The sequence below is a fragment of the Balearica regulorum genome, chromosome 6 (assembly GCF_011004875.1).
Source record: "Balearica regulorum gibbericeps isolate bBalReg1 chromosome 6, bBalReg1.pri, whole genome shotgun sequence".
NCBI classification, from domain to species: domain Eukaryota; kingdom Metazoa; phylum Chordata; class Aves; order Gruiformes; family Gruidae; genus Balearica; species Balearica regulorum.
This window is the reverse complement of record NC_046189.1, coordinates 5,362,995-5,390,867: the sequence shown is the minus strand read 5'-3', so window position 1 is coordinate 5,390,867 and position 27,873 is coordinate 5,362,995. Positions and strand designations below refer to the sequence as shown.

Sequence of the window (27,873 nt, the reverse complement as noted above, 5' to 3'; positions counted from 1 at the left end):
ACTCAAACATCTGGGGCAGTCATTAATGGTTTCATTAACATAATCACATGCCAGAAAGTTTTTAGGAACACTAGGAAAGAATACACATGCTTACCCAGATTTGGGGTGGGGGTGTTGCTTTTCTGAGACAAAACAAAATACCTAAGAATAGACACATTAGCCCTTTAATAGGAGGATGAGGATTTCTGTGAGGAGTAGTATTTGACTCATGGCAAAGGGATAGCTCCTCATCTGGGAGACAATCACACCTTTACATGTGTAACCCAGTGAAACCTTCAGCCTTTTTACTAGTGGTATTTTGTCATTTCTCTGGGGAGTGGCACATGATGCTAAATGAGACATTCTTTCACCTAATCAGCTGCAGGAAAAAAAAAAAAGGGAAAATTGAAAGTTCAAGGATTAAATTACAACACACCTCAGCATAAAGGAACCCTGTGTCACCAATGGTTGCCAATGAATACCAGCAAGTTCAGTTACAATTGCCTAATGCTCTTCCTAATTGTTTATGATCTAGAATGTCAGATTTTCATCACAAGGCATAAAAGCCTCCCTTCTTGATCCTTTTCTCTCCAGGAGATAAAAACAACCAACCACTTGCAAAAAACTGATGCATATGAAGAAGCGTAAAGGCAGGGAAAACACCGTGCTCCCTTCCTGGTCTAGGAGAAACATAGTTGTGCCACAAAGATTAGTAATAGATCAGCTAGACCTCCCCAGAAAAGAGGAGGGAATGGGAAGAAGTGACACATCCTGTTCTTCTGAGAGGCCAGCAGAAGTGCAAGGCACTTCTTATGTAGGGTGGACAGTAAATCTATCATCCATAGCTGGGCTTGTCAGATTCGGTCAGAATTGGCACTTCCACCATCTATTAAAGCCAGGACCAGAGCTCCTGAAGTAAGCTCATCTTTTCATATTGTTTCTTCTTACACTCTTCTTCCACAGTGGCAGCATTTTTCTTATTGCGTAACTGATTTAAAGGGTCTGAGGGGAAGACAAATCTGTAACAGATCCTGGCTGTGTCTTTGCCATCTCACTTTCATTTCCCTAATGGCTCTATTGTAATTAGATTTGCAAAACCAGCAAAAGGTCTCATTTTGAATGGCAACAGCTGTTGACATCAAGATTACATTGAATAATTTACTGGTTTAATTTTAGATGCTAAACAATAAGAGCCTCTTGTCGAAGATTATTTCACTGGCTGAAGTTTTCTCTTTTTTCCCCTGGCTGCTTCTTCCTTTCTTTGTATGCTGGACACCACCAATCTTCTCATCAAAAAGACATTTATAACTTACATGGCCTATGCGTAACAATAGTTGTGTATGTGTCTACTATTATTTTGTTGCACACATTCTTAATTCTGGCTCAGATACACGGGCTGTGTATTTCCAAACCTAACAAGTGATTTTGGGCACTTAGACAGGACTTGTGAAACTGATGCTAAGACTCAGACTCCTGGACAGAGTCTGCTTTCACAGAAACTCTTTGCATCAGTCACCATATGAAAAAGAGGGCAGTAACACTTTGGTCTCACAGTGGTGCTGCCAGGTTAGTTCACCAATACCAAGGGACAGAGATGAAAATTCTGTCAACAAGTAAATACTAAAAATAAAGTCATTTTACAGGCCTACACTTACATAAGTGTCAATGGCAGCATTCCTACAAACCAATGCTAGCTAGAAGACAAGCTAAGAGCACTGCTGTGAAAAGTTGTTCTCTATGGTTTTCAAAAGGGGTGCAAGCTTTTTTTCTTATAAGCTGCTGGACATTCATGACTGGAACCTGAATGTCATGAGACACCTGTAAAATCAAAGGTTACATTACTGCTGCACGTACTCTGTTTTCAGGAGCGGGACAAGCGCTTTACCAAGCCAAACTGTATGTAAATCATCGTGTGCTATACACAGTAAATAGGGTGGCTCACTTCACAGAATTTGCACTCACCCTTGGGTACAGTTTGGATGACATGGATGGCACTCACGATCCTCATCAGCATATTTGAAAATGAAGCTGTTGGCCCCCTGTAAGCCATCAGGACATTTTTCCACACAATTTGGACCATCCTTAAAATGGAAACACTTCGTGCAGTGGTCAGGTCCCTAGAGAACGCAGAAGAAAGAAACACAGTGCATTCAAGTTACTCTGTCTTTTCCTGCTGCACTGGAATTGCAGGTCCTAGAGCGACAACGCACTCAGCTTTAACTGTAGTCGCATTTCTTTCCAAATCAACAGTGAATTGGCTGTATGGTTCCAGTCTCTGTTAAGGAGCAGCAGACATGTATATCCTGATGCTTTTGGCTATACACTTATTCTGTAGAATGCAAGACTAAATTCCAGCTTCTAAACAGGTTTCTCGATATTATCGGTGTGCTTAACACAATGGACTTCATGCCCACTTTAACTCTGAGAAATTTCCCACAACATTGTTCAATAGCAAACCACATTTGCAAAGCAACTGCAATGGCCTTTCAGTGGGATCCCTGACCTCTACACTCCAGAATTATTTTCCACACTGCATTCTCCTTGTGGTATCTGGTCACAACAATACCGAAGAACTAGAAGGGCTCCTTCTTAACACACACATAGACTAAATTGTTACAAACTACAAAGCAAGGCTCCTGGACAATGTAAAAATAAAACTTTAAAGCTGTGATGATAAGCCAGTGCATAATGAAATCTGGTGTTCAGGTTGGGCACTGGTCTAGGCTTTTACGTCCATGAACCCTGCTACAAATCCAAATTTCCCTCATGAGTTAAATATTTGAAACATTAGCCTCTTGCTTTATGGTTGGGCTGCAGAAAACACTATTGCAACAAAAATGATGATGCCTTTTTTTCTATTCAGTAGGTAAGTCACAGAAATAAGGAAGTAAGTTATGGGTTAAATTTTCTCAATGATGAAGAGCCTAAAATACAGCTCCTCATTGCCCAGGATACTTGTGACTTAATCTGGGCAACATACAAAAGACCAAAAGAAAGAGACAACTTCTATCTCACAACAGAGCAACAATCTATGAAAGCAGACTCACCGGCCATTATAAAGGTGACAGCTGCAGTTAACACTCATTTAGGATGCATGAAAAAAATTCTCTATGAAAACAACCTAAAAGGCTAACCTAAGTTAAAAAAAACCCCAAACCAACATATTGTTCAAGCTGAGAGACTAAGACAAACTCCTACACGTTTTTGCAGAGGGGGTGGGGAGGGAGGAGAAGGTAACTTAAGTTGTAGAAGAACAGGACAGAACTGAGTATAAAGAATGAAAACAGCAATAAAAAAGGGAACTCATATCACAACTGCATGCTATCTGTCATTTTAAAAATGTGCGTATCTGTACCACTAAGGCATTAAGAAAACTCAGGAAGGAAAAGGGCACTACTTTTTAAACCACTTTCTTAAGGAGGCTGATCCAAGCAAATTTATTGCACCAATTTAACATGAGCAGAATTCTTTCTCTACATGCAGAATATGCATATTTTCTGCTTTTTTTAACACTAATTTTCAAAAGCTGCTTTACAGTCTGTAAGCAGAAAATGCCTGTGCTTTAGCACACTTTAACAAGCTAGCCCATAATACACAAATGTTGTTCTTACCGGCCCATAGCACGTGATCATGTTTTCTTCCATCTTTTCACACTGGGGATCACACTCCACACAGACAGAACCATTTGCAAATTCTCGAAATTCCCTAGAAAATATTTTGCAAGCAGTTAGGAGAAAGCTAAAGTCAGACTGAAACCGAGACAAAATGGCTGGCTCTTCACCTGCTGGAAATCAGTTCAGCATCACCATACCAGCTGCGATCACTTCTGTTAAGGACATTGTGCTGCTTTACACCAGCTGCAAACCTGGCCCCATCAGCACCCTCATTCATAGGCAGGTGAAGCAGTAGACATCTTGTTTACCAGTATAAAACCAGAGTGGTTTTTTTTTCTCTTCTTTCCTTAAGAAATAAGGACCTCATTAACAGGACAAACCAGCTCATTTCTTGATTTTTATCTACAGAATTGTCCTTCATGGCTCAAGATTCAGGAAGGCACTTGTTACATGTGAAACATCACTATCAGATAAGAAAAGATTAGAAAGAGCATTGATCACAGTGCTGCTCTTGTTGTTTTAGTTAAGTCTCTGCACACGCTCCTGTTTTAAAGCTCATTCTCCAAAAGGCTCATAACTTTTTCATCAACAACAATTCGAGACTGAGGTCTGAATCTATAAAATGTCAAAGCAAATCCTTTTGCTCATTTATTTCATGTATCCACAAGAAACTATCACTCAAGTGATTTAGGTTTTTTTTATTAACCACTTCTAATGAGGGAAAAAAGTAGTGATAATTAGGTGGGATTTCTTCCATCAAACACCAGGTGTCTCATTTCAGCTTCCAGTTGCCACTCACAAAAAAAACCTCCAGCATCTTCTGAACACAATTCATTCCACCTTCTTCTGAGATGAATTAACACCTGAACAGGTCACTTCTCTCCCACTAACCACAGAGAGAAACTATGTAACTAGCTGAGACTGGACACCTATGCTTTATAGACAGAGCCCATCTTGTTGCCTTAACCAGTTAAAGATGTGCTGCACACTCATGTTAGTGGGCTCTAATAATATTTAGGTAAAGGTGAAGGCCTCTGTGCTTAGTTTATCCATGTTCCCCTCTGCTCCTCTACAGCCATTAGGACCTATTGCAACAATACAGCTGAGGTAAACTTCACTTGACCATGGCAAGCGAGCTCACCCTTCTCTGGCTTTGGAGATAGAGCTGTCCCGTTGAGGGCTAAAATAGAAGTCAAATACACCTGACCCTAGCCTGAAGTACTGTTGCTGCCCTGAGAGATGAAACGTGCTAGAGCTCTCAAACAAATGAAAAATAATTCTCCCAGGTCACAAACCACTTCATTATTTAGGAAGGAACTGAGCCTGTGGAAAGTTTAAATACCTTTCACTGATTTATACAGATCAGAACATCCCAACGTGAGGGCTGGTCATGAGAGCCCTTTGTGATCTTACTGTGATAGGCTTCATGGTGATGCCAGCCAGCAAATGTGGTGCAATAGATTCCCATGCAGATGAGAACACAACTGTGGTCTGCAACTTTTTTTTTTTGGGGGGGGGGAAATGAGGGGAGAGGAGGGGGGAGAAGATGGGCTTTTAAGCATATAAAACTGTACTCTGACAAGATTTTTCTTGTGTGTATTGTCCAGATAGAAGAGCTTAGAATATTTTCACATATATATGGGAGTTCATTGAATACTCTTTCCATAACGGTTACATGAGTTGGCATCCAAGGCAGGAAGAGAAAGAAACCATACAGTGATCTTATTTTCAGTTAGCAGTTTGAGCTGAAAAAGATAATTAAAATAATTTAGGTTTTTTTATCTTGACTTTAAAAGAGGTGCCAGGGACCTTGCTATACTGTTACATGGGAAGTGAAATTCCACCTGCTTCCCTCCACAGCTTAATTATTAATTTCTTCTGCTGCAGCTCATACAAGCAGTTCAGCTCTATTTTTCTGTCAGAAGCCAGACTCAGCCACCTTGGCTGTGCTGTATGTAGGTATTCCCCCGCTCATCTCCCAGAAAAGATCATGCACATGTACAAGTGGGAGAAGGAAAAAGGGTAAAACTTGTGTTCATTTTATTATTTGTATTCGTGTGCACGCATACAGAGTATATTAGGGGAAAAAAAAAAAGTGTTTTCCTACTTTGGGGTCTTTACTCTTTATCACATGCCTAAACCTAACCAATCTGAAAGAACACAATTGTATGTGTTTCTGAATAGGGGTGTCAATATTCAAGTAGGGCTAAATAGTGGGGTTTTAGTCTTCATCTAAGTCAAATTGTTCACATGATCAGAAATGCAACAGGTGCAACATACTTTTGATGTTGGATGAAAATTGTAGTCAGCAGAATACTAGGTAAAGCCTTCTACACAAGTTCAAATTTGGAAATACCTAAAACTTATCCCGCAATGTATTTCACTCAGAAGCAGTAATATTGGCAATGGAACCAGATATTGACTAATGTAAAACCAAAATAACTTACTCGTGAGAAGTCCTGAACAACGTAGTCAGCAGCTTTAGGGAAAAGTGCAAGGGAAATATCTTACCCATCATACAGGTTACAAGAGTCTATGCAGGTCCTTCCCCTGATGAAGCGCTTACAGGAGAGACACTGGTCTGGCCCAGGCCCCCAACAGCCATCACTTGAGCATAACTCATTACACACCATTCCATCAGCAGCTGCAGAGAGAGAGGATACAATCATTAATTTACATGGTCCTCTGAAATCCAAAGGAAAACATTTCATTCAGCATTCTGCCATACTCAGAACTAAGTAAACTACATGTTCAGATTTTCTAGAAACAGAATAGAGAAAAACCAGAAAATTACCATCATACCACTACAGAAACACACGATGTACTCACAGTTTGAATACTGTATGCACTTCTGCTGTGTTCCTTTCAGAAAGGATATAGTAAAGTGAGAAAAAGGTTTAAGAGCACTGCACAGATGATCTAAAACTACAGAAGAGCTTCTATACCAAGAAAAAACAGACGAGTAGCCTTAGCTATGGGTGAGAAAGGACATGACAAAGGTCTATGAAATCATGAATGACAATAAGAAGATAAGTAAGCATGAAACAATTGTTCATTGCTTCTTCCAATCCCTTATGGGCATTCAAAGAGACAGGAACCAAACAGGGTTCAAAACTGAGATTTTTCTTCATAGAAAGTATAGATCAATGCTGCAGAATTCCCTGACACAGGACATGGTGAATGCCAACAATGTAAAGGATTTGAAAAATCAATTTTCCAAATCCACAGAAGGGCTATTAAACTAAAATATAAAACACTACCTCTGAATTGAGGACTCCCTGAAATAAAACTTATGGATAGTGGGGAAAAAGTTGGAAAAAAGTCATCATTAACTGTGGGGGTTTTTTAAATTGCTTATTGCAAAAGCACCTGAAGAGCCAAAGAGCCTTTCTATTAAAACCCAAAACACACATAAAATAAACAATGATCCCTGTCTCAAAACCAAAATTCTGCTTAAATAAACAAAATGAACAAAGGGTGAAGGGAAAAGGTTGTTTCAAACAATATAATTAATTCTGTACTTTTATTTTATATAAATCCTTCTCTGCATAAATATCTAAATGATGGTGACAGATGGAGAAAATAAGCAAAGAGCAAAAGGAAACACGTTATCTCTCCAGCATCTAAAGAAAGTTCAGTTGCACAGATTCAGCCAGACCCTGGCATGTGAAAGGGTAGATCTCTTAATTTGAATTCACTCTTGCATGATGAATTTTTTTATGCAAATGCTTACCCACTAAACTGAGTAGATTAAAACTAGCAAAGATCTGAAATACCCAATCAAATATATAAACACTTCTGGTTTTGTTTTTTTTAAACCACTGGAAACAACTTGAGGGAAAGTGTCAAATAATAAATTAAAAGTAGGTTTGCTAGTAGAATTCTACCACAGCCTCCAATATTGTAGCAATGAAGATGCCCAGTCAGGAACAAACACAACTGAATACACCTATAAAGCAGCAACTGCATACTTCCAGCACACATTTAAAGAGGGGCAATAGCAAAATCAACAGAAAATATTTTTGGAAAAATGCAAAAAGCCCTCTGGCAGCTATATATTAAATAAAAAGACAGTAATTCTGTGTGTGCTGTTTTTCTACGCTTCCACCATACAGCAGCATAGCTGGGTGACTGGGGGAAAAAAAAGCTCTATTTTCATTTAGGATACTTCATGGTCTTGTCTGCACTGTCAAGACTGCAACAGTGCGTTTAGGTACTGTCCCTTACAATCTACCTCAACAATTAAAGAGAATACTGAGCTTTATTACCTGAGAAACGCAAAGCCCTTCTAAATCATGAAAAAATCAGCAGAAAGATGCTTTCTGCTCTCCACAGCATATTTTAACAATGGTTATTCTGTGCTATGGGATATATAATGTCCCATATTTGAACCACTGAATATCTGTCATAGCAGCCCACTGTACAGGAGAGCACAATGCTTCACACAGCGACTCTCTCCTTAACTGCTCCTTAATCGCTGCTTTTCATCACACAGCATTGTTTGGTGTTGGCACCATGTTTGTCAAACACATCCTTCTGATCTCTACAGCATGCCTAGCCTATGTCCTCTTCTGTTTCCTACAAAGCAATTCCTGCACCTCCTTTTCCCTGACGAGATGCAGGAAGTTCATGTCACACTGTCAGGGTGCTCTCCTTTGATAGACACTACCTGTCCTGTCCCTCCTTCCACTGTCACCCTGCTTTCTGACCATTGAATTTATCAGAAAGCATTTCTTTCAGGAAAAAAAAAAAAAAAAGCAACAATTTTATGTGTGGTTTCTCTCTCCTAGCCCATGTAGTAAGTAGGCAAGGAGTGAAGCTTCTTCCATATTTCCTTTCTTCTTGCAGTAGGACATTTTGCTTTATCGAGATTGATAATGGCAGATTATCATCTACTTATTTCTTTTTCTGCTTAGAACATTTTCATAATCAGTGCCAAAAAAGGACATTTGACCTTTACATCTTTACAAGCAGCATAGGAATCAAAGATTTTACATCCTCCAGCCCTTGCAGGCAAACTGATCCAAGAACAAGAGATTCACCAGCATGCTTTCTACTTGTACAGTGCTGTTGCTGACCCTGCATGGATCTGCTGTACAATACACGTAATTAAGCAGGTAGATGAGCACTGTCTTATTCAATACAATACCACAAATAACCTCAGACATGAAAAGTCTGCACACTCATGCCTTATCAAGCCTGGAATGCTTGAATATATGTATTTTATTTTGTTTGGGTTTTTTTTATATCAAATATACTTTCTAAATGATAACATCCAGAAGGTGTTCAGAAATATCCTTTTGGTTCTTCTTTTGCCTCAGTGCTCAAATCAGGTACAGCCAAACATAAAATAATTAAATTTAGGTGTAATTCCAGATGTTCATTTGATTTCCTTTAAAGTGTATTAATTCTCAGAGATTCCAGCACAGCAAGAGAGACCTGAGCTATCACCATGCCATTACACAGAGATCTCTCGCCCTCTTTCCCTGTAAATCAGGAGTTGTTCTGCTGCAGTCAAAGGAACCATACCACACCATGTCAGTATGAGCAGAGACAAAAAATTCAGCTTTTCATTATTGTCCTAACCCTAACTTTTTTTAAGCGTGGCAACGTTTTTATAACAACTACCAGATGTCAGTAGTTCCATTACGCTGCCACTGACTAAACTTCATTTAAATCAAAGGAACTAGGTGAAAGTTTTGCATTAGCAAACGCTACACGTGTAGCCCACACAGTTTCCTTTTTCGCCTACTTTTAGACATTTCATGTATATCTCAGTCTAATGCTGGCTTTGTGAGATACAGTTCGGAAGGCACATTGACTTGTCAAGGTCAGTTTGGGCCTATTTCATGTTCGTTGCCTGTAGCAGCACCCAGGAACAAGCTCCAAGTGATACAGCTGGTCATTTAGGGGAACACCAATTATGCCTTAGGATTTAGAGCACACTTGAGGGCTCCCTTCCAGCCCTTCACACATGGTGTGCCTATCTCCCTTGATTTCATCCAGTCTCACGGTGACATGACTGACACTGACCAGACAAATAAGTGAGTCCTCCCTCACGTTGCATGCCACAGGGACACCTGCGATTATGACACAGCTTCAGGCTCAAACTGTATCAGCAAATAAAAAAAAAAAGGAAAAAACCCACCAATGCCAGAAACTAATTAAGCAAACTTTTTATATGAATAGTTTTATTTTCTAGTCAATGACTCATGTTAAGTACTCGACACACAGATGAAAAACCACCCTGCTTTGGATATCCCTTTGTTCTTATCTTCAATCTTAAAAATATTAGTAATTCTTCTGATTTTTGTTTTATACCCTCTTGTCATTGAAAGGCAGTTTCCTATTTGCTTTCTCACCTTTTTAGTAACTTGAAATTGTGTTTTTATTACTAGTGATTTCCTTTCTTTTCACTGTTCTCAGCTGTCAGACGACTCTGGGATCAGAATTTATTTACACATGCACGCACACAGTGTTGCACTAAAATATCCCTTCAAAGAGCAAGTGAGACTATTACCAGATAGCTCAGAAAATATACTGAGTAACCTTATGCAAATAAAATGAGAGCTTTTCAGTAAAGCAAATCATGATTACCCTATTGAAATCTAGCCAACACAGTGCCTGTAGTCTATGAAAAAAGCAACATAGGAAAAAAATAAATCACTATTTCCTTCTCTTTATTTCTAAGTCATAGAAATGTTTTCATAAATGAATATTGGCAAGAAGGGAGTGGTTCTTTTGACAACTTATAAAAATCCATTACGCTTGTCTTTCTTCCCCTTCTTTAATTATAGGGATGGCTAAAGAAATGTTTCAATTTTAGACACATTATTAGGCATTTCCATAGGCTGAGAATGTTCTGAAGCTCCAGCATATCACACGGCCGTACGTGGAAGAACGAACAATAATACTTTTGACAGGAATTAATTTTCATCAGGAGTTTTAGAACAAGTGTTCATTCCTTATTAATGGGGTCACACAGGTTAGAAGCAGAAAGGTTCAATGTTTTTCCCCAACCTAGACAGAGCACAAGAAAATTAGCTATCTAAAAAAAGAAAAATGATTGTTATTTGGCTGTACATGTATGGGCCTGATCCAAAGCTCCATGAACTCAATAGAAAAGCTCCTGCAGACTTCAATTAGCTTTGCATCACGCCTGATAATGAATGTAATCATTTCTTCAAGTTGTTAATTGGTGGCTAAATTGACATAATTCATAACAATCACATTCATAACAACCTTTGCCTAGAAAGGTTTCACTGTACACTCCAGGTATCACTAAAGCTGAAAGGAATTATTTAAATAACTTTGTTCAAAAGAACATTTTTTTCTACATCTGTTTTGTGTGCACTCATGTTTAACATGACTCACCTCTGACTGTTCCATAAAAAAACCCACACTGGGGGGAAAAAAGGCAGATTCTTCAGCATGGAGCAATAGTAAAATCAAACTACCAGAGCATAGTCTCTAGCAAATAACTTTATAGGGATTCATTCTGCATTAATAATGTTCATAACAAAGTAAGTTTTATGCACAAACTGTGCTTAATTTTACCGTTTATAGTAGTAGAGAATTAGAAGTCTACATTAGATGAGAGCTTCATGCACTGCATTTTAGATAAATGCTCTCCAATTCATTTCCACTTGGCTTATCAGCTTGAAGATGCCCATTTGCCATCTGAACTCTTAAACAACCTTGGAAGACACTACCAGACTGTGCTAAAGGTGCAGCAGCTGTTGAAGCCTCAACTTGTCCCTTGCCCTCAAATCTCCTGTAACCAGCCCCCAAGCCTAGCCATCTTTTAGGGTCTATGCAGTTTCAGAAGTCTCTCGCTGATGATCACCTATGCCACCCTTTCCATGGTGCTCAGCCTGAAAGGTGCCACTTTCTTCTATGTTCCTAGCATACACAAGCTTGGGCACTGACATTTCTATCCCTAAATATGTGTAGGGAAGGTGGAGAAGAGAGAGGTTACATTCCTTCCAGGTACCTACCCCTCTTTGGCCCTGCACGGGACAATATTAGAAAGAACACAAAGCAATAGAGCGTTGTGGGGCTTGTGGATTTTTTTAAATTCAAAAAAACACATATACATTTTGCTCCTCTGTTTTCAACATTCTACGAACAAGTAAAGTCTGCCCTAGGCTTTTAATCAGCTTTTAGAAAAGCCATCTCAAAGGTACTGAAATATCTGGTGAATATTTTAATATTGTTAATAAGTAACAGAAATAGCAAGATGAAATAATTGATGGTATCAGGAGTATAAAGTATATTTTGTGCGTTGGATAATTCTGTAGCATTTTGCACTGACTGAATTTTGTTGTCTTCATCTTCCTTATTGAAAAAAAAAATAAAAAAATCAGAGTTCTGCCAAACCCTATGTCAGTGTTATCTTGAAGATGAAGCATCACTATAGACTGAACTTTTCAACAAATATTTTACTCCTTCAACAATTTTTTTATTATTTCCTCACTGACTTATATCGTCAGCTGAACACATGATTAAATGGTATGGAAAAGATATCACCATCTTGTGATATATCCTAAAAGTCACTTAAATATGATGCTGACTAGATCTTGGAAGTCCCTACATGATTTTTAAGAAAAGCTACTCATGGATATTAAATGTTTGCTGTAACTTGCTTTAAGCCATTAACAATCACTAGATAGCGAGGAAAGCAAAACCAAGCTGATAGTGACTCAAAATATACAAAGGAATAATAATAAATATACCAGAGTGACTAATAATTAACATGGTCTAGACTGGTTTCTTCACTGGAAGAAATTTCTATTAACAATTCACACCCTGCTAGTTACCACGCAAGCAGACAGTATTTATACCAGAGGATGGATTCCAATCCTGCAAATATTTACTTATGCATTTCCCTTCCCCCTTCTTAGTCTTACTTGTCACTCAAAGAGGCATGGGCATATGCCCAAGCATCTGCAGGATCAGGGTCTAGAACAGGCAAAATAACTGAAAGGCAGAAATGGAAACCCTAGAGGCTTGCCCCCAGATCCCAAACATTCAGGCAGTGGAAGACTCAGAGGAAACTCTCCTAAACCCCACTCTGTTGGCCTATCCTGAAAATCACAGATGTTTCAGAGGATGCTGGAGAAATGCATCTGGCTCTAAGGCAGAGTTCTGCCTTACTCCAAGTAACTGTGAAGAGTTTAGTTAGACATCTAACCTGCAGCAGAACCCATTTGACTCCAGAGAGGTGCTGACTGACAGGCAGAGTTGAAGCAGCGGGACAGCTCTTCTCATCTAATGCTGACTCTCAATAGGCCACAAAACATTAATCAATTCATTCACACAGATGTGCACAGAGAGAGAAAACCACTGTTCCCTGTTAGGATTCAGGAAGTCAGCTCTCTAAGACACTGCCTTCTGATCGAAGTAACTTGCTTGGCCCCTAGCCTATGTTCATTAAATACAGTCCATTTAATGAACATAGGTTAGAGTCCATTTTTAAAACTAGTCCCTTGGTACTGTAGCTTACACTGTAAATTCTTGAAATGAATGAGATTTGTTTTCCTCATGAAGATTCCCTTGGTGTTAAATTTCATAAAATACGTTTAGGAGTATTTTTGTTCCTGGAAAATAACGAGTCTCTATTACAACAAATCTTCAACAAGCTAAAAGTCAAAGTTTGCATTTTCCCTTCGTGTGCAAATGTAATGACAAGATGTGCAGTCCAGAGCATGATGTGACAGTACATCCAAGTTTCCATTTGCCCTGGAAGCCCATGTTTCAGTAGTTGTGGCTGCTTCAAAGGGACTCATACTTAACGATCACAGGAAAGGGCAGAAAGGTATTTGACAAAGGAGACCTGAGAACTAATATGGGAATATTTTCCAAACTTCTGTGTTCAGCTATGTCCCCAAGCTCTCAAAACCAGTGAAACAACAGGACACTATTCCAGGAAGGGAAAAGCGCCTTACAAAGTTCACCTCCGAGTGGTTTTCTCTTGTCTTCTAACATTTTGTAAGTTATACAGAGCTTGAAGCAAAAAAGAACCTTTACTGTATTCTGGATTAAGACAGAGCCACTTTGGTGAGGCAAGGTGGAAGCAGCAAAAGATGCTAATCTCACTCCATAAGGAAAGGGCTTTAGTTTTCAGATCTTTAAAATCATTGCCTCTCATGACCACTACACTCACTTCACATTATTTACAGCCTTCAGAATTTGTATTTGTGAAACTGGATCTCTAATCTAGAAAGTTCACATCACAATAAGGAAGCAGTGCCATCTCTCTCCTCCCTTTCATTTGTTCATACTTTAAAACATTTCATTTGCCTATAAATCTGCTCAGAGGCAGACTGGGCCAAATCCTTAAATTCTGCAAATGATCACAGCTCCCACCTATGCCCATGGAGCTCCAAGAGACACCAGCCAAGTTCTTGGCCTGCTCACTGCACTGTATCCTGTCAGTAATTGTATTTTCCCCCCAAGTGAGCCAATCACAGGCAAGATTTGCACTGAGCAGCAATACTTACTGCAGTTCTCTGCCTTTTTATTTCGATGAATCACCGTCTTTTGACTGGGCGTGCTGAAAAGGCTGGTCCAGTTGACAGTGTGGTAGTAGCACAAATTGCTGTTGTCTGTTATGTAGATGTTGCCAGCGCTGATTTGCTTCAAGGACTGAAACTGCAGAGAGGTAATGCCTTGTTGCTTCAGGATGAGTAAGGAAAGGCCACTGTGATGAAAACAAAAGTAAGAGAGAACAGGAATTAGCTCCAGAAGGTGGAACTTATTAGATCTGGTTGGGAATTTCCCACTAGAATTAGTTCCTAATGTCAAGATGATCTTTTTGGCAAAACTGAAATATGGTCAAAATACTTTTATTTTTGGGTGACACAAATATTTTATCAGTCAACATCCAGTTCTATTGCCTAGAAAGGTACGAGCTCTATGATATCACAAGCTGTGATGCCCACAGTGCTAGGCCAAGCAGGCCAGCAAAACACCTCAACTAGTTCCATTTCAACCATTAACATGTTTTGTGTGATAAAGTACTGTTGAGAAAACTGAATAAAATCCAGTTTTTTTTTCTAAGACAACAGAATTAATACTATGATAGTTTATATGCTAAGGAGAAACTGACAAAGTCATGCAAAATGTATTAACATCTTTTGTCAGGCATCAAATTAATGTCATTTATAGTAATACAGGAAGAAATTGTTATTTTCAAGGAAATTTTCCCAGCCCACTTTCTGCATTTCATTTCTCTTTTGTTATAATATGTGGTTATCTCCTATTTTCATCAGAGGAACGGTAAATGATTGTCTGTGTAACACGGAAATGACTGCACATATTTTATGACTGAAGATTAGTGAAGACAATATCCAGTTTCTGGGCATCCTTTAAGTTATTGTATTTTAATTATTATAATTGTTTTCCAGCTGTTCCAAATAAAAATTGCTGCTTCCAAATGCTGGGCTGTAATTCAATCTCAAGGTTTCACTGCTATTCATAATCTGCTTGGGTTGCTGTTTAAGATGCCAGCAGAATCCCATGACTGATTTACTACATTCGCACAACGGAGTACCAGGGGTTGCTCTATATATCATTCAGATACCTTCTCGTGCTTCCCTCATTATTTCTCACCACATTTTCTTCTCTTCAAACCAATTTGTCCATATGAGTTTTCATATGGAAACATCTTTGGTAAAAATGGCACTACAGAGCTAACGTACGCTCCACCTGCAAGGGACCTCAGTGTTCTTCCATGTATTTATCTTTTACCAGTTCTTAGGATCACATTAGTCTTTGAGCACATAAGCCTGCACTTGCAATTGCAACTTCCTGATAAGGGCGCTAAGTGCTACTATTAATGTCTTTTAAGTTATGTTTCACATTCACAAGCTATTTTAAACCATAAAATGTACTTTCTGGACAATAAGCTAATAGCTACTGCAATGAACCAAGATATTTCATTTTTTTAAATTTTTTTTTTTAAATCATTATAGAATCATAGAATCATTTTGGTTGGAAAAGACCTTTAAGATCATCAAGTCCAACCGTTAACCTAGCACTGCCAAGTCCAACCACTAAACCATGTCCCTAAGCACCACATCTACACGTGTTTTAAATACCTCCAGGGATGGTGACTCAACCGTTATGTTCTAAAGGTATTGCCTATTATAAACAACTGATCAACAAAGACACTGTTAATGAACACCTTGGTAACACAGAAAAACATAGCAATTTATAATGAAGAATCATTGAATACTAACAAAAAACCCGATTCCCTCCACAGAGGAAGTACCTTACCTATAGAGAGCTCTTCCACCGATAGTAACCAAGTTAGAAAACACCCTGAAATCTGTCATATTCTCAGGCCATGACTGTATGTTTAAATATCCTAAGAGAGAAAAAGGAAGCATATGAACATCAATGATTTCAGCCATAAAGACTGGCTTATCACATACATGAATTAGGACAGGCTTAGCCTATAAATGAAAGACAGCGATGGTTTGAGAAAAATAAATAAATAGGCAACAAATGCTGCAGACTAAAGTCTTTGAATTCATCAGCCTGCTCACCACTGTCTCCTCCAAGAAGGCAAAGGAGGACTCTAACAGTCACAGCAGCATTACATCCACTTTCAACAGTGAGAGTGAACCTAAACACAGGCTGGAATCTTGCAAGGCCTCCCAGTCTTTTCGAAGCAGCAGCAGCAGGAAAAAAAAATGAAGATTTGCCTGAATTAAGGACACTCAGTTTTAAAATTGCCTAGAGACTTAGGACAGAAATTGAGAGATTCATTATGATACATTAAAAGATGACAAGACTTTCCTAAAACTACAAACTTGCATTCGGTTCTGAGGGTGTTCCAGGATTGTTCATCTTTAAGCACAGGGGTAATTCTACTTAAGTAGGAGAGTTGAGACTGCCAATTAGACAATGTGCTTAAGAATGGCAAATTACAGACACCCAGATGCCAGATTATCTTTGACATTAATTATGGAGAGATTTAGAGCTTACTTTCATTTTTTAATCCCACTGGCTTGCTGAAATACACAACATCTGAGAGGTGAAGCACGTGGGAGAGAACACATTTCAAATGCCAAGCACATGTTGAGCTCCATCCAGCTACAATCATACTGTAGTGTCCAAAGATATTTTTTTGGTGCATGAAATAGGATTTTTTTTTTTTTTTTACGTTTCCCTATCTATACATAACCAGCAATCAATCGAGAACTCAAAGTTGTAGTATCTCCTTCCTGCCCCCTGAATGGTGCAACAAGAAGCAAGATGCAAGACAATAAAGTACTGAGTTCTAGCTATATGACCCCACTGAAAAGTCTAAAAGATGGGAGGGACTAACACCCCACGCATTAGACATTTGTCTTTAAATTACAGAAGCTAATCTGCAGCAGCATCTGGTGTTAAACCAAGAGAAGTAGCTGCAAAACCAAATTGGCTTGTCTCTTTTTTCCCAAGGCATATTTCAAATGCTTTCAGGTGAAGACCAAGACCCCTTGCCCACTCAACAGTAAAGTCTTGGTCTACTGATGCTTGTGTACCCCAAACATAATGGGCATTCTGTATTCATGAGCAAAGGACACCAGACTTGTGAATATCAACTGATACTGAAGTTGTTGTGTACTAAACATCTATGAAATTTACAGCACAGTGAGTTTAAAGAAAAAAAACACCTTGTGGTTTTCAGCCAACCCAGAAAATGACAACCATAAACAGAAAGTGAGAAGTTCAAATTATAGGAAGTCAGAAGTGCATTACCTGTTATCTCTCTCACTGTTTGGAAGATATTTAATTTCTCTGGATTGATTGCGGCAATCGTGTGATACGGGTCCCTGAAAGATTAAAAGGACAAAATGTGATACTCTGAATAAAAAAACCATCAGATTCTCAAAGCTGTACCATGCAGAAAGCAATATTCAAGACTTTGAATAGTCAACACTTTGCTTTTAAGCAGCATATGCTCCACATTTCTTCAAACCGTTTCCAGTTTCTTCAGACTGCTGTTCCTGCAGAACCTGTGTCTAACTTCTCCCAAATCATCTTGAAAGAAAATAATGGTGCTTAGCATCTTTAAGGTTCAAATCATTCATCTTCTAGCAAATATTTATGCTCATGGAAAATTAAGGGATTCTAAACAACCATGGGTGACCTCCCTAAAAGAAAGATGAATATTCACCATTTTTTCCAGGAATACTAGCTCAAATGGTACAGTCGTGATACTTTACTACCAGGACTAACAAAACTGCTACTGAAATGAGAGACAAGCTATATGCAAAACAAAACTAAGAGCTTGCCAGCAGTTCATGACACATGGCATTAAAAGGGCACACCTTTTAGAAGGTGTTGAACAAGGAACAGCAAAAAGCACAGATCCTTGTCAACCACGTTTGTCACCTGAGAAATGAAATATGCCCATCAAACATTAAAATCTTGAAGTTAGATATGCTACAGTGCAAAAAGATGAAGCTGACCTTGATTTTGAGAGTGCCATCATTTAGTACATATTTTTTCTCCCAATTTGAAATGAGTAAAAACTTGCCAACTAGAAGCCTAACCCAAACAAAAATCCTTTAAAAATCCAGGAAAGGGTTCTTCTGTAACACTGTGTTATGGTATTTTTGTGGGCTTTCAGAGGGTAGGAAACATCCTCAGTAGATGTGGAGCATACATTTCCACTTCTGCTTTCAAAGACACATCATTCTTGGAATCAGAACATGCAGATAATCAACCAGGCCGTCTTTGGAGACAAGCCTCACAAGTCTATGCAGTGACAGACTGATGGGGTCACTTCTAACCATCCTGGAAGCAAGTCCAGGTTAGCAGCAACAAAATGAGTTTTTGAACCTTAACGTAAAGCCCAGTGGATCACAGAAGCATCAGATACACTTAATTTTAACATTTTGGGGCTCTTGGAAAACTAGAAAACAAGTTTTGACTACCCAGCAGAAACATGGCACTTTGCTTCTTTCTTAAAGAGCCAGCCTTTAAGTCCCTACAATCTGAAACACTGAAAATTCATACATTTAAAAGGTGCAGTTCACTCTGAGTAAACAAATTCGTAATAGAAACTAACGAAAAGTTCGAGTGGAAATATGTATTACTGTTGTTGCTTCATGGTGTAATTTTAAAAATTTCCTGTATTATTGATTTGCAAAATTTAACAGAAATTTTAAACACAAAGCTGTTCCAGAAATATAAAGTTATTTTAATTAATTCTCAAATCTTCTCTTCTTTTAATATATACTACTGCAATTTACGCTGTGGAAAACTTTAGGGTTGCAGAACTTGGTATCCTCATACTTAAGAATTGTTGGAGTCAGTTTTCTTCATCAAGAATGGAAGACAAACTGCTACACAGTTTCAACATTACATGTCCTAGGTTTATATTATTCTATTAAAATAGAAAATATTGTATCTCTCTGCTTTATAGTCCGCAATTTAGATATTTTTCAGATGAATACAGTTTTATTCAAGGTTGGGTTTGGTCCCTTTAATTTAGACAGATTTTTTTTAATGAGATCAATCTTGTAACTTTACAGCTAATATAACTTTTTCAACAAAAGCAGTTCTAATACTCAAAATTGTATTTCATGTAATGCAGTGGAACAATCCACACAAAATAGCTCATGTCCTCTAGCTGCTTGTCTTGCATGTACTAGAATACTTCCTGTCCTGTGAGATTTAACAGATTTACATCCAGCATCTCAGTCAGTCATTTGGCCAGATCAGAAAGTGCGATGGCCTGAGCACTGACTCTTGTGTGACCTTCTCCAGGGCTTCAACAAGCTCAAAGCAGCACTTCCTTCAACCACTTGAACCAAAGTCCTTCTTCCTCCCTATGCTACATTAACCTTTCACACTGTACTCCCTGCTGGAGAGATGAGAAGACCAACTACACAGTCAGAGCTCACATTTGCTGGCCTTTTGAGAATCATTGAGCTGTAGGGCCTCACTGAAGTGGATTTTCAACTGTCTTTCTCATGGCTGGCATCAAGTTGTAGGTAAAGCATTACAACCAATCACCATATGAAATCAAGGAAACAAATTGTTTCTTTCCACGTCACCTTGTAGGGAAATTTGAGCCAGGCACCCTAGAGTCAACCACTTTATGATAATCTAAACATATCTGAATCTATAGAAAGACTAAAGAAAAATCTGCTGGCACTACTCATGCCAGAATTTCATTTCAGATCAATCTGCAGACATTCGGTTAATCACATTTTTGCTATGCCATAAAGCTGCAAGCACCGAGTTGGTTTGGGAACTGTATTTAAGATATCAAATCTTGACAACCAATTGCGAGCAATGCTGAAAGCTCCAAGGAACCTAAAAAACAAGTTAAAATTTGAAGCCTACACAGCAGTAGAAACAATTGAGTACTTCATGCTGTTAATGTACCACAAAAAAATCTACACGCGTATCACAACAAAGGGGCAAAAGGATTTAATCTTATTTGTGCATTTTGAGGATTTTGCTCATTTTACTAGGTCCTGAAATACCTGTCACACATAATTCACCATGGCTGATTACAACATGAAGGCTTGAATTAGTAAGAAGATACAATCATATTTGTGTTCTCTCAATGACAGAAAGACTACAGTGCAAGAAAGAGGCTAGTTGCATTGGACCACAGCTGACCATCAAAACAGAGTATGTCTGTCTTCCCTGGACTACCCTTGCTACCCTTGCAGCATTTGCACCGCGCATTCACCTTTGCTACAATGGCAAACACAGTGCACCGAACTGTGAACACTATTTATCTGGCTGGTATATCTTCCTTTAGGAGGAGAGACTTTTAAATACTGGTTCCGTTCCTCCACATCTTCAACTGTTACTAAGACTTACTCAATATACAGCCATATTTAAACCAAAATACCGGATTTAAATACCAGTGAGTTTTGTGCATCTCTGCAATTGAAACAAATACATAGTTCAAAACTGATTGACAAGGGGGCAGCTTTTTTGCATGTATATGCAGTGACAGCCACCCAGGCTATGACAATTTATGCTAGGTGAGGCACTCTCTCTGCATATTCTGCACATTAGACTGCTGGTCATATGCAATCTAAAACAAAGTAATGGAAGGTAACGTCCCTTTCTCCCTTCTTTTCTCTAATCAGCCATTGTTGTAAGCCAGTACCAAGGGTCTCTAAGTGACCAAAGATCACAGTTGTCTATTTCCAGTGCAAACAGTCTACTTCATCCTTTCTTTTCCTAGAGCCTGAATCATAAGAATCAAGGTAACAGTTTCCTTCATAATGGAAGGCAGAAAACTAATTTATCCTGGATCTGCCATTCTGTAAAAGAAGCCTGTGGCCATCATTAAGAGGTGGATGCAATTCGTTTCAGCTGGCACCATGACATAATGTCTTAACATTTTGTCACTTACCCATGAATCCCAGTAACAAGGAAGATAAGGTTGCCATTGATCTTGGTACAGTTTATGAACTTGTCAATGTTGCTGGAATCCACCGTCTGAGCTGACACTAAACTCCCTGTCCCAATGCCATCACATGCTGCCAAAACAAGGAGTTTGTGTAAAGAACTAGGAAAAACAATTACTGAATCAAAACATGTTGGCCTTCTAGACATGAGTCATCATTTCTTTCAGAGATAAAGCAGCAGAGAGGTGTTAAAATGGCACCCTTTACCCATATTCCAAAAGAAGCACAAGTCAATTTAAAACAAACAATAAGCTAAAAGTACCTGCTACAGAAGGACATCCTGGCACACAGGTTAATGTATTTCACACTGGATCTAAAGGCAAGTATGAACCACACAAAATCCCTCTCAAGCCAGCTGTAAACATAGTTGATAACTTAGCTCAGACTAGCCTCGTGGCCATACCATTTATTTGTGCACTACTCACTGCAGAAACTGAGGGGTCCTCACACTGCTAGCTCAAGAAGTCTCTTTTGCTCTGGATTTGTGGATTTGTGAATTTAACCATTCACGTGCCATAAGGTCCTTTAGAAAGGATGTACAAATAATTCTTCACCCATCACCCCAACAAATTAAGTTACTGGGGCCCGGAGAAACTTTCGTACCCAGTGAGGAAGCTTCTCCGTGTAGCCTTTCTATGTAATTTAGTTGCATTTTCTGGGACACATGATGTATCCAGGAACAAATGTTTCATGGTTGACATTAGGTAATGTATCCTGTCTCCCTAACTGGGCTCCTCTAATGGCAACTACCAGCAGTACACCTGAACCTTTTACACACGTGTGACAACTCTCCTTCTCAGAGTAAGGCTATGAACTCGACAGGAACACTACATGTGCATTTTAATGCATAAAACCTTTTCCCAGCATAAAAGCTATTTACTGCAATTAGGTCAAAGGGCTGGACGTTGCCATCACTTAGAATTCAGCATGTCAGTACCCTGCCTTGGCAGAGATCTCTCTGTTTGACTGTTACAGTTGTGTGGAGTGACTGTTGATTTAGAGTGTTTCAGTAGCTTCACCGTGAATTCCCTTCCAGACATGGCTTCCTCTAGGGCTGAAAAGTGGCATAGGCCCGTGATGGTGCTCTGCTCCTGAGACCTTCAAGCAGGCAGCAGAAAGTCTCCCTAGCGGAGCTTGGGATAGCAAAGTAACCTCTAAGTTTCAGTCTTCTCAACAGCACCAACACTGAAAAACCTTTAGTGTATGTTTCAGACACTTAGAAAGGAGATAGAAGATTCTGAGAACGCGGAGACATTTTTAAAAAACAGAGGAATTAAATGGAAACCTAACGTTGTATTGACAAGTATGAGACATACCATACATTGAAGCCAGGGCTTTGGTATGGTTCCCTTTGAAATGACAAAAGGACAGCTCTAACACACCTCCACGAAATACTTGTGGTTAAAATAACACATTAAAGAATTCTTTTGGATTTCTGTAAAGCCAACAGAGAAATCCCCTTCATTTTTACCTAATCAAAAGTAATTGGTTTGGTTATATTACCATTACAACAAAATAAATTTTCATTCCATTGTATATACTTCGCACACAGTCTACATAGCTCAAAGTTCTGTGGATATAAAAAGGCTACTAATATTCTATGGCATACTCATGAAGGGTATTTCATGTCAAAATAACACCTTGCTCTGCTCTACTACAGCACAGACCACATTCAAGAAAATTTATACTAAACTACTGGTTACCTTTAGGACAAATATCAGTGCAGGGCTTGCACATCTTAATACCATTTTCTTCAACCTCCATCTTGGAGCTCGGACATGCACGGACACAAGAGCTAGAATCCACCACAAAGTTGTCTGAAGAGAAAAAGCAGATATTGGTAGAAAGCAAACCACTGGGACTAAATAATACCGGGACATATGTTTTTGGACTCTATGTCAATCCATATTATTAACGACCTCAACACTTCCACATTAACATTTGATGTTCAGTGTTTTCAGAAGTGTATAAGTCAGCAAATTAGGCACGTTTTCAGAGACTTACGAAATTCCATGAATTGTCAGGCCTGATCCCCCCTCATTCCCCACATTGGTTTTATCATTATTTGTGGTAAAAAAGCTACAGTAATTGGAGAGAAATAAACCAAGATGCTCTACTTAGCCTCTTTCATATAAACACAAATATATACATCTGGTATAAAGCACTGCACAAGACAATGAAACATATATCCATTTTGCCTTGTAAAACAACTGCCAAAGGGGATATAGACTGATCCCACCTAACTGAAAACTTAAAAATGTGAAGAAAGGAAGAGAAAAGTTCAATGAAGTATTTGGACAAAGAATCATTTCCCTTAAGTAGTGCATGGTACTACTACATGGTTTTGGAAAAAAAAATAAAAATAATTGTGCTTCAAAAACCCCACCACTTTAATAGAAACAGAACTAAGCTGTGACAGTCACAGCCTCAGCCTACTGTCATTTTGAACTTCTTCACAGAGATTCAAAACTTGGATTTTGCTTTGGGTTGAATTATGGTTCAATTTATTATAGAATACTCATCCTTCTTACCTGTACTTTATGTAAAAAATAATTAATACACAACAGAACTGTAAGCCTTGGTGGGAATGAAAGGGAAAGCAAGAATACTGTCTTCCTTATTTTTCTTTCTAACTACAACAGCAGTATCAAAGACTATGTAAGTGAAGACCCACTAAATTTTTCTGTTACTTGTCATCTGTCTGGCATCTCAGAAGCATGTGTTTTTCACATGCACGGGATTATTCTTTTTTTAACTCCCTCCTCCCCTCTAATTTTACTCTGGAGTTTTAAGACTGTATTGTTGTCAATATTGCATAGTTTTTCTTCACTGGAACAGAACTGATCAGGAAATATTTATGGTAACTTTCTGTCAAACCAGCATTATTCCAAGTTAAGAAAAGGACATCAGTATCATGAAAGCATCTGGTGCCAGGCAGTACAGGTGGTGGACTGTTATTTTTCTGAAACAGAAATTTCTACTCTTTTTCAATCCCACTAACTAATATAGCCCTTTGGCACTATTTTAACAGTTCATTTTAAAATTTCCAAATGCTGACCTAAAGCATGCATGTAACAGGTGGTGGTCAAGAAAACAAACCTAGCGAATCCCCTTTCTTTAAGAAGATCACTATAGTAAAGGATACTTGGAAAGTGTCAGCAACTCAGAATGTCACTGCTTTTAGTTAACACACGACTGAGTTATTACAGGCTGTAAGCACACGTGGAGTGATTTGACATACTGCACTATGCGCTTAGCTCTCATTCTCTCATTGTTTCATAAGGCTCCTGAAATGCAACTCAAACTTTCCATCACTGCAGGAAAAGGCAGCTAACACAGCACTTACGTGGGCACTTTTTGACGCAAAAAGCTCCATAGGTGTACTTGGCATTGTGATTATGCTCCAGTTGGAAGGTGGTGGGATTGTATACAAAAGTCTGGGGGCACTGCGTGACACATGCACCGCTATCGTTGAAATTCATACAGGCCTGCAAAGCAAGGGAGAAAAAATATTAAATTAAATCATATAGCTGGTTTTTTTTTCCTTTTTAGTTTAAAATACAATCCTGATTGTTCAGACTTGCTGCAACAATGAGAAATGTGATATATAGTTTTCTAATCTTCATTTTGACTACTTAGATTTCTTGCTAGGATCTTGGCCAATACACGATTTATAAAAGGGGGCTCACTGAGCCCTCTTAATTTGAAACACAGTTGACTGTTACAGCACTTCCTACAAAACCATAACACTGTAATTTGTTTCATAACTATTGTTACTACTAGCAATCAACTAATTCACAACTCGATAGGACATTCTAAAACTGCCAAGAGTGAACGGCTATTTATCATAGTCAATCTAAACAAATGCTAATGACTTTTTCAGAGGTCCAACCTTTAGATTTCTTACAGCATGAGTCCATCATCCAGCTGAAAACTGAAATTCCCAATTAGAAAGCAAGAGGGATAAGAACTTCTTTTGAGCTAGCACAGGAGGGGGTCATTTCCCTAAGTGGCAAGTTTAACAAGGTCAGTTGCTTCACACACTGAGAAAAGAAAATAGGACTTTGTATCACTTAGCATTCAAGTTCAGCCACCCACAGCTGACAGAGGACAGAGCCCTGACAAATGAAGAGGCAAGTGTGTGGATAAAGAGAATAATGGTATGCAGGGAAAATAATTGACCGTGCAAGGTTGATAATTAGTAATAGAAAAACCCCACCGATTTTGACATTCCTTATCACCACATATTGTGTCTATGGTTTTAACCACAGCTTATAAAAAACTGTTGGTGTAATATTCACAAAGCATACCATAAATGTCAAATTTCATGTGAACATGAAAGCTGTAGTCTGGCTTGGATCCCTCTAGCAGTTTAAGCAACCACTGCTACTGGATGCTGCTTCCCCACTAACCTGTTTTCCAGAGGCCAGGTTGCTTTAGAAGTTTTAGTCTGGGGCTGAATCTTCTGGTCCTTTTCCAGGTTGTAAAAAATACAGATGTTTTTGAATCTTTAAAGAGTCAAGAAGTACACCAACATGTGTGTCATGTCCCATCCCCCCCCAGGGCAGACAGAGAAAAGTGAAAAAGATCCCTCTGTTGTTCTGCTTTTACTAACAGTCCTTATCTCCATTCAGATCAGGACCAGCAAGACTGAGGGAGGTTACTTGGCATGTCAGAAGATTTCAGAAGGTAGAGTCTAATAACGTAACCAAGGGAGAAGGACAGAATCTGCTGCTGAAAGGGACAAACAGGGAGTTCCATGATGAAGGCACTGTCCTGTTCGGAGCATAAGCTAAGCCAAACTGCTGATCCTCTCTTTTCTGGTTCTTTAAAATGCATATTACAAAAACTGGCAGTTTCTCACAGAACCAGATTTTTTTTTTTTCTTACAAAGATAAACACAGGGCTGTGTCAACTTTTCTGGTTCCACTGTGCACTTAACCAGGCCCTCCTATGCATTTCAAGTTTTAGATCCAGTTTGGTTTTGAATGCAAGATAGTAACATCTCTCCAACTTTGTTTAGCATGTTTGCTTGCAGTTATGTCAGATGATGATTATTGTCTCACTTTTAGAACTCAATATACAAATGATTGTATGGCAGCATATGGAGGAAGATGGATGAATTTTATCTAGAAATATTAAAACCGTATTTACAACAGGATACTGCTGCAAGCTGCCATAATACACTAAAGGATTTGTAATGCTTCATACACTGTACTTTTGCTTATTAATAAATACTAATTTAGTGTGTTTCCTCAACACATTTTCTACATCCATTGTTGACTTCAATGGTACTCTACCATGTACATGACAATCCTCTGATAACAGTTTGGCAAATTCGTAAAGTAAAGCACACCAATACTCCGGAGAGATGGCACATCTCTGGAAAAGCTCATCTAGAGGATTTGGGATCTTTTAATTTATGATATAATGCTTTGTATGCATTTGTAATTGCTTCGATAATATATGCAAACTTCTAGCATTTAGTGCTAAATGCCACTAATTTGTGAATGAAAGCACAGGAAAATACACAGAGAGAAAACAAAGCTCTCTATCTCAGCTGAAAGCTAAGCACAGTTGTCTACAGCCTAAAGGGTTACACTTTTCACCCAGCGTGTACTAAGCAAGTAATGACTAGTCCTGAAAACTGCCAGACCCCTGCTGAATTTCTTTTACATTGCTCTGGGGCCAGGAGTGAATGAGAATAAAGCCCTGGGTGCTTCTCTGCTGGATCAGAAGAAACAGGCTAGTTGATTTTTAGCACACATATTTCCATAACTGCCATAATTCAGAAAGTCTAACTCATTTTTTTTTTTCAGGCTGCAGTATTGCAGAACTTGTGCTGCAAGTAACTTGTCCTTAACTTTTGAAAATGGACACATATCAACACATCAGCTTTGAGGATGTTCCTCAACAGTCATAGGGAAACAATAATTGCATTTTTCTTGTTTCCTTCACCTATTTCAATTGTACATGACAATGGAAAGATTATTATTTTCCCATTTCTCAAGTCCAAAGCCAAGACAGAACTTTCAGCGAGCATTGGATCAGGTGTACCACGTGTGCCGAGCATCTACTTGTGCAAAGCCCCAGCCACAAAGAATAGATTTAGTAAAACCTGTTAGCAGTTAAGTCAGGCCATCACTGCATTTCATCGTCAGCAAAAGAATGGCATTTAGAAACAACTACCACTATGAAACAATACCTGAATAGTGAGCAAGTTTCAGGTCCAGCCAGGGAAAGATTAATTTTTGCCAGTTCATTATTGATCCACTTGCCTACACTATCAAAGCATCTGCAATTTTCCGTACCATAAGATCTCTCCTTCCAATCCTATCTGGCAGCTTTTAAAAGTAGCCTACCCAAGTTTGTAGGTATTTGTCTCTTCAATCACTTGGGTACCTCTGAAAATCCACCTGTCCGTGCATGTTCTAGTTCTAGGCTTCTTTAGGCCTAGGTTTGCTTCCCCTGAAAACATTAGCAAAACTTATCTCTGCAACCCCGTGTGATGAGCTACACAATTTTTGAGATCAGTGTTGGGTTCTGAAGCTGCTAACACGATTATAAATAATGAACTACAAACAAGACAAATTTGTCTAAAGCCCTGTATGTGCAGATTGTCTATTTATTTCTCTTTTTAAGGAAAAGGTTAGTCTGTTCCTTGTTTCATCTGAAGCACACGTAGCAGCATGCATTTGAGGTAGAGTATTTTGGAAACCACTTTCCTTACATCTCCACTAAGAAGCATGCCCAGTAAAAAAGCTGAATTTAAATCAAGTCTGGCAGTAATAGAGAACACCTTTCACAGAGAAGCTAAATTGTATTCTTGACTTTCAAATAAA

The 27,873-nt window shown here is 38.7% G+C and overlaps 1 protein-coding gene across 7 annotated transcripts in view; it reads right to left on the bottom strand.

The window, feature by feature from the left end:
* Positions 1 to 27,873, bottom strand: part of ERBB4 (erb-b2 receptor tyrosine kinase 4) — a 624,902-nt gene that overhangs the window by 147,460 nt on the left and 449,569 nt on the right. For all 7 annotated transcript variants that reach the window (XM_075756027.1, XM_075756030.1, XM_075756032.1 and 4 more), the window contains exons 7-15: positions 24,378 to 24,519; positions 22,735 to 22,848; positions 20,977 to 21,103; positions 17,346 to 17,419; positions 15,873 to 15,963; positions 14,096 to 14,295; positions 6,105 to 6,237; positions 3,591 to 3,684; positions 1,942 to 2,096 (exon numbers count right to left, since the gene is read on the bottom strand). In XM_075756027.1, coding sequence (XP_075612142.1) covers positions 1,942 to 2,096; positions 3,591 to 3,684; positions 6,105 to 6,237; positions 14,096 to 14,295; positions 15,873 to 15,963; positions 17,346 to 17,419; positions 20,977 to 21,103; positions 22,735 to 22,848; positions 24,378 to 24,519 — 1,130 coding nt within the window. The remainder of the gene's footprint in view (positions 1 to 1,941; positions 2,097 to 3,590; positions 3,685 to 6,104; positions 6,238 to 14,095; positions 14,296 to 15,872; positions 15,964 to 17,345; positions 17,420 to 20,976; positions 21,104 to 22,734; positions 22,849 to 24,377; positions 24,520 to 27,873) is intronic.